The 7,841-nt window shown below is 34.1% G+C and overlaps 1 protein-coding gene across 9 annotated transcripts in view; it reads left to right on the forward strand.

Annotated features, from left to right (window-relative positions):
• Positions 1-7,841, forward strand: part of LOC106867760 (cAMP-specific 3',5'-cyclic phosphodiesterase 4C) — a 704,791-nt gene that overhangs the window by 615,976 nt on the left and 80,974 nt on the right. For all 9 annotated transcript variants that reach the window (XM_014912735.2, XM_014912734.2, XM_014912731.2 and 6 more), the window contains one exon: positions 2,822-2,916. In XM_014912735.2, coding sequence (XP_014768221.1) covers positions 2,822-2,916 — 95 coding nt within the window. The remainder of the gene's footprint in view (positions 1-2,821; positions 2,917-7,841) is intronic.

A 7,841-nucleotide genomic window follows, 5' to 3' on the forward strand; every position in this document is an offset into this window, starting at 1 on the left:
ATATATATATATATATATATATATATATATATATATATATACATACATATATATCATATACAAACACATACATAGAGGTATGCATACATACATACATACATACATACACACACACACACACACACACACACACACACACAAGCTTGGAGGAGAAGCAGGCATCATACCAGCAAAAAGAAATGAATGAGTCAAATCCCGTAAGTTAGAGGGTAACAACAGCATTGAGAAGAAGAGTAGCCTCTCCTGGACCTGCAATAGATACATTACATCCCACCTAAAATGATACGCCTTTGCTATCCAGGAACAAGAAATAGCTACTGAATACCCGATAAACAAGAGGGACAAAAATATCACCAAACCTCCACTTTGGGATAAAAAAATGTTGGCTCAGCTATACCAGTGTGGAAGCTATCACACACATCATCAGTAGCTGCTCCAAAATTTCTGAGATACTACCTGTCCTAAGGCATGATATAGTTGCAAGGACTGTTTACAATGCTATCTGCAGGAAGGACTGCCCTGACATATACATCAAAGGCATGTCAGAACCAGCAAGTATTCATACCTTTAAAAACACCCTAATAAAACAATCAATTTGGTGCAAACATAACAGACCTGATATTGTTCTGTGGGACAGGGAACAAAAGTCATGCACTGTTGTAGAGGCTAGCTACCCAACAGATGTGAATGTACAATCAAAAATCCAGGAAAAAGAAAGAGAACATTTATGGCAAATTAATGTGGAACTTAAAGCTCTTGTACCCTGAATACAAATTCTCATTTGTACTTACCATCATTGGTGTGTTAGGTTATATACCAACAAATTAGCACAAAAACCTAGAAATACTCAGTTTCACAGAGAAAAAGCAAAAGGAGCTGTCACAGATTCTCCAAATCCAATCTATAAGTGGCACAATGAAGATTTGTAAGAATTCTCCAGAATTCTCTATCTGAGATTCTTAATTGAATAGATGCACACAATTGGATATATGTATTGACAGTTCAGCCAACACACCAACTCAACCACATTTTCAAAACATCGGCAACTCTCTTCAATTAAAAGTCTAGTCACTTTGTTAGTGACCAGCTTGAATTCTCTCAAAAAGAATTTAAATAAAACTCAAAGAAAAATCACACACACACACACACACACACATGCGCGCATGTGCATGCACATCCACACATGCGCGCATGTGCATGCACATCCACACATGCATGCACGCAGACACACATCCACACACACACACACACACATACACATGCACACACACACACACACACACATACAAAAATCATTTATGTATTGTGGAAAGATTCTTAATATCAAATATGATGGAACAATTCTCTACTATGTACAGCAAATTGAGAGTCTTGAACTCTGATGTTATTTTCAAAGAACCATACCGTATGTAATATTATTTTCCCCTATAAAATATATAATGTTAATGTTATAAGTTGTTTATTATCACAAAATTTTTTCACCTTCATTGATAAATTGTACTGTGTGGAAACCAACATGTCAAAGAACAGACTCAATGTTTCCCTTGCATGTTGTGAAAGGTGACTAAAAGAAGGTGAGGTAGGATTTACATTCCAGCCTTGTAAAACACTCACCTGCAACAACACTCCAAAACAGACCCATGTATTGGAGGGTTGTCACCTGAATGGTGCAGAGGTGTTATCCACCAGGAGTAAGAAATCACCAACAAACAGTGGATGCAGTAATGTACTGTTACAGTGCATGCCCCCATACTACTGTTACAACTGTTTACAAATTGGAATACTGAGTTTCACATCAAAGCATTCAGAAATTTCACAGTAGATCTTATGATTTATCAAACCTTAAAGAAAAAAATCTTTGCTTCTGAAATGAAAGAGCAAGTAACTAAACTGAAGACTTAATATTAATTTCAAGAAACTTTTGTTAATAATAGTTTACATGCTTTGAAATGTTTGCAGTGAAAGCAATTGTACACACAATTAGCTCACATGGTTGGAGAAATTTCATTTTAGTGATGAGGATGGAATGAAGTTTGCAGCCACATATTTATATATTTGGAACAGGTACACAGACTTGCTTAGTGAAATAGACTGATGGATAGGTTTGTTCTATCCATTCTGTTTGCAACTGTGCAACATTTGCTAAGAGAAACTAGATTTTCAGTCACTGAGATTATTTTGTTTTTATTGTTGTTTTTATTGTTGAATAACTTCTGTTAGCTTTAGCAGACATACGACTAAAAGAAACTAATTATATGCTTAGGAATATCTCACAGATTTCTGCAAAAGATATTGTAATGATTCAATCTCATCCCTCCATTATGAAATTTATTAGAAATTTCACTCAATACAAGACTAAATGATAAAAATGTATTAGGTGTGATGCTGACATCTCTCTCAGAAAAGAAATCAATAAAATTAAAGAGTTGATGTTACTTGCTGCAGCTTCATTAATTAATCAATCAGAATAGCAATAAGCTATGCTATTTCACTTCTCTTATAACTGTAACTTAGGAAAACTTAACATATTAAATATTTCTATCAGAGGAGTATTATAGTTGTTGTCCTTTTCTTCTTTTTTTTATTGCATACTGATATAAACTGAGAAAACTATATCTTAAAAATGTTAATACTATCCATCTTCCTAACTGTTCATGCCTTTTCTGCTCGAAATCTTGCTCTATTATTTCTTTATCTTATATGTTTTATTTATATTTTGTGGAATGTTTCATTTATAGTTTATTTCTTTGTTTGTTTACCACAAAATATTTTATGAAATTTTATTTGCCATTATTTAGTCTACATTTTGTTTTAATTCCAGAACCAGAAGAGGTTCTTCAACTGGTCCCCATAGTTCGCAAAGAGAACATTACCAACAATCTCAGGCTCAGAATTCTCAAACTTCAACAAATAAAGGTAAACTGTTGTTGTTGTTGTTGTCCTCATGGCTATTGTTGTAACCACCACTATCTCATCATCATCATCATCATCATATTTTCCTATTTCAATGTAATTATATTGGGTTGGAGTATAATTATTGCTTTTTTTTTTTTCAACAAATTTTATTCAACAAAAACAATAACAATATTTAACAAAAACATCTTTAAATGATGGTCTGACTGTCTGCCAAGTAAATGGGAAGCATTAATTGAAGTAGATGGTGAATATGCTCTGGAATAATCATTTAAAGATGTTTTTGTTACATGTTGTTATTGTTTTTGTTGAATAAAATTTGCTGAAGAAAAGCTGCAATAATTATGCACCAACCCAATATTATTTGGTATTGAACTTTGGGTATATTTTATATGTCTGTGGGTATGTTTTAGTATTTTGCTTACTAGTCCCACATATTTACAAGTATTTGACCTTTTACTGAGTTTCTCTTCAATTGTTTAACATCACTTTTGACACCTTTAACATGGTAACTGTTCTCCTTCCCATCATCATCAGTATTATCATCTCAACACCATTGCTGTGCTGCCACTCTTTGCATTCTGGGATTAAATCCTGACATGGTCAGTTTTGCTTTTCAGCCTCCAAGGTTGGTAAAATAAAGAACTCATCAAGTACTGGGATTACTATAATCAACTCTTTCCCTACAAAACTTCTAGCCTTGTACCCAAATTAAGAAATAATTCTTATGTTTATGTCAGTAGACAAGGTTGTGAGCTAGCAGAATTGTTAGCACACCAGGCAAAATGCTTAGTGGTATTTCACCTTTTTTTACATTCCAAAATCAAATTCTGCTAAGGCCAACTTTGCCTTTCATCCTTTCTAAGTCAATGAAATAAGTACCAGTTGAGCATTGGGATCAATGTAATCATTAAGCCCCTACTCAAAAAATTTCAGGCCTTATACCTATAGTAGAAAGAACTATTATGACAATAGATTTGCAGAATTGATAGAGTTTTTGATAATATATCTATCAGTACTTTTTTTAATTCTGGACTCAAATTCCACTAATGCTAACTTTGACTTTCATCCATTTGAGGTCAATAAAATGGCACTGGATTGGCAGAATTATTGGAACATCTGGTAAAATGCATTGAAATTTTTACATAGTCTTATATTCTGATTTCAAATTCTTTCATCCCTTTAGAATAAAATAAAGCACCACTCAAATACTAGGATTGATGTGATTGTCTTATCATTTCTCCTAATATTTCAGGCTTGTACCCATATTAGAAACATTTATATCTATTTTTTTGGCAAAATCAGTAGAGCATAGAACAAAATGCTTCACAATTTTTGTTTTGGCTCTTTATGCAGTGTTCAAATTTCACTATGCCCAACATTACTTTTCGTTCTTTTGGGGTTGCTCAAATAAAGTACCACTTATGTACTGAAGTAATTTGTGAATGACATTTTTGTAAAAAAAAAGCTAAAGAGGAGTGAAAGTGGTAACATTTTTGTAGCGGTGTTTGTTGTCAGATGAGATAATAAGTAGGTGGCTAAAGTGCAGAAGAAAGAGTGGGGTGGGGTTCATAAATGAGCCCAAGGTTAAACCAGGATGTCAGTTAGATGAAACCCGGTCAAAAATTGGTAGAAACTTGAACTAAGTTTCAACTAGAAACTTTGGATCTAAGAGATGAGAGATATATCTTGTAGGTGAGCAACTGACCTTAGAGGTTCTCATACCAGAGAAACAAAAATATCCAACATATTGAGAACAGTCTCTCTGTCTGTCTGTCTGTCTCTCTCTTTCTCTCACTCGCACACACACACACACACACACACACACACACACACACACTACACATGGTACATATATATTAGAAATAATCATGAATCCATTTACTGATATTCTGAAGTCATTTGATATTAGGTCGTCAAATATGAAATTTGTAGTAAGGTATATGGTAAACTTTGACAGCTGTTCATTTTGCACTATTATTATACTTTGAATATTTATTTTTTATTAGAAAGCTGACACATCTATTTCTTTATTCTAACTCATTTTTCACTTTACGAAGTTTTTATAAATTGTGTTTTGCTATTTTTGTTTAAAGATGGATAAGTCAGAAATTTGTACAGTTTTGAAATATGAGTTCTTTCTTGGAAATACAGCATCACAGGCAGCTCGGAATATTAATGGAGTATTTCATTCTAATGAAAGCAGACAGTATCAAATTGGTTTGCAAAATTTCGTTCTGGTAACTTTGACCTCACAAATGAGCAATGCAGTCAACCAGAAACAAAGGTAGATAATGATGAATTGAAAGCTACCTTTGAGTCAGATCCATCTCAAAGTGCCCATGGATTATCGTTGTTGTTTGGTGTTAGCAAGCAAACAATTTTGACTCACCTAGTTCAAATCGGTAAAGTGAAAAAGTTGGATAAGTGGGTTCCACATGAACTCAATGAAAATCAGAAACAGCAAAGTTTGGAAGCTTGCATTATGCTACTTTCTTGTCACAAAAATGAATCATATTTTAATCAAATTGTAACATGTGATGAGAAATGGATCCAATACAACAACCGTAAACGTTCAGCACAATGGTTGGACAAAGACGAGCCACCAAAACACAGTCCAAAAAGCAAACTTCATCAAAAGAAGATGATGGTGTGTGTTTGGTGGTCTGGCACAGGTGTGATCCATTATGATTTCATTAAACCTGGCTCATGAGGCCGAAGTATACTGCAGCCAACTAGACTAAATGATGCAGAAACTTACAGAAAAACAGCCAAGATTAGTCAACAGATCCACTCCTATTTTATTGCAACACAACACCAGACTATACATTGCAAAAATGACATTGACAAAACTACAGGAGTTGGAGTTTAAAGTTCTCCATCATCCACCATACTCACCTGATCTTGCCCCCACTGACTATCACTTCTTCCAGAATTTGGATAACTTTTTGATAGGAAAAAAATTTAATTCCGACGATGCTGTAAAACAGGCCTTCCAAAATTTTATTGACTCTATATTGCCAGGCTTTTACAGCTCTCGGCTGGACAAGCTACCGCTGACATGATAAAAGTGTATTGACAATATGGGTGCAGACTTTGATGAATAAAGCTATTCCTTGTGTTTATAAAACATTAGCAAACTTTTTTCCCTTTCTACAAATTTCATACTTGACGACCTAATATATATATTTCAAGTGGTTACATAACTTTTAGAGCATTGAAAAGTTTGTATTTTATATGGGTGGGATGAAATTACTACTGGCCTAACTAAGGTTAACATGATGAACCCAATAAATAGATACAGATTTTTTTTCTATATATGAGGTAACTAGTGCACTCCTATTTCTACCCCACAGACACACAGTCTCCTCTTTCTGCATTATTTACCACTACTACGGCCACTATTCTTTGGAGTTGTTTATCTTTTTCCATCTTTACTTAGGCACTCTTGATTTCTCCTCTTATCACCCATTTTCTTTCATTCCCTTCAGGTCCTGCACTAACCACTTCCCCCAGTCATTTCTTCCCTCAGTTTGGTCCTCTGGAATATCCTTTTTGCGCATGATTCCCTGCAACTGTTGACTTACAGTATTTAAAGGAGAAAATTATTCATTGATCTCATTGATCAATAAGGGCCTGCAAAGGCCATGAGCACAGCCTCTTATTTGAAACCAGACAGAAAAAGAAGTTCCTCCAGGATCTTTAATTATTTCTATATTTATGTATTATTTTCTCAATATACAGTATTTACCCCCAAAAATGTATGCAGATAATATCTACATACCACTGCATAAAATAGTGATATCACTGAATATGTTACATAATTTTAAGTGGGTTTTTTTTTCTTGTGTTGCTTGAAAATATGCTTTAAGTTTCACAGAGCTTGAATTCTAGTTCATGAAGGAATTTGAATTTATGTATAGTGGTATCTAATGAGATTATTATATTAGCAGCTTTGGATGCGTTATTTTAGAAGGCCCACTTGCTGTTTATCTAGTTGGTCTGCTACAATGCATATTGTGATCCACTAATGTGGTGATTAATGTTTTATGAGATGATAAATGACATTTAATGTTAAATTAACGTCAATAGATCTATTATTTTTAATCTATAATAAGAATTAGTAATTAAATTATCTCGAGGATTTTTTTTTTTCCTCTTTGATCTTTTTAATATCTGAATAGGAATCATGGACAGGCAAGTATCTATGGAGACCAATGAAACAGCTGATGACATATGGACAGTAGATGCCAATTTTCAGTGGTGGAGAAGATATGCCTTTGTGACATGGCAATTGTCTTTACGTTCTGAATTCAAACTCTGCCGAGGTCGACTTTGTTTTTCATCCTTTCAGGGTTGATAGTTTAAGTACCAGTTGCATACTTGGGTTGATCTAATCGACTGGCCCCTCCCAACAAAAATTTCAGGGCTTGTGCCTATAGTAGAAAAGTATATTGCAACAGTTACAGAAAATAGAAAGAAGTGTAAAACCGATAACTATATAATCCAACCAAAATATCTCAGTTACGTAAGCATAAACAGAAGAACTATTTTGTCTTAAAATACATTGTACTTATTTAGAGAACTCTCTTGGTTTAGTGGTACAGAACATTTATCTCGTATTTTTTTACTTGTTTCAGTCTTTTGACGGTGGCCGTGCTGGAGCACCACCCTATAGTCAAAGAAGCCCATGGACTTATTCCCTGTAATCCTGGTGCTTATTCTACCAGTCTCTTCTAAACAGCTAAGTTACAGGGACACAAATACACCAACATCGGTTGTCAAACAATGGTAGTGGGAGGACAAACACAGACACAAACACACACACATAAATATATACATATATTCATACATACGTACGTACATAGATAGACAGATAGATAGATAGATAGATAGATAGATAGATAGATACATATATATATATAAGA

Source organism: Octopus bimaculoides, chromosome 18 (genome assembly GCF_001194135.2).
Source record: "Octopus bimaculoides isolate UCB-OBI-ISO-001 chromosome 18, ASM119413v2, whole genome shotgun sequence".
Classification (NCBI taxonomy): Eukaryota; Metazoa; Mollusca; class Cephalopoda; order Octopoda; family Octopodidae; genus Octopus; species Octopus bimaculoides.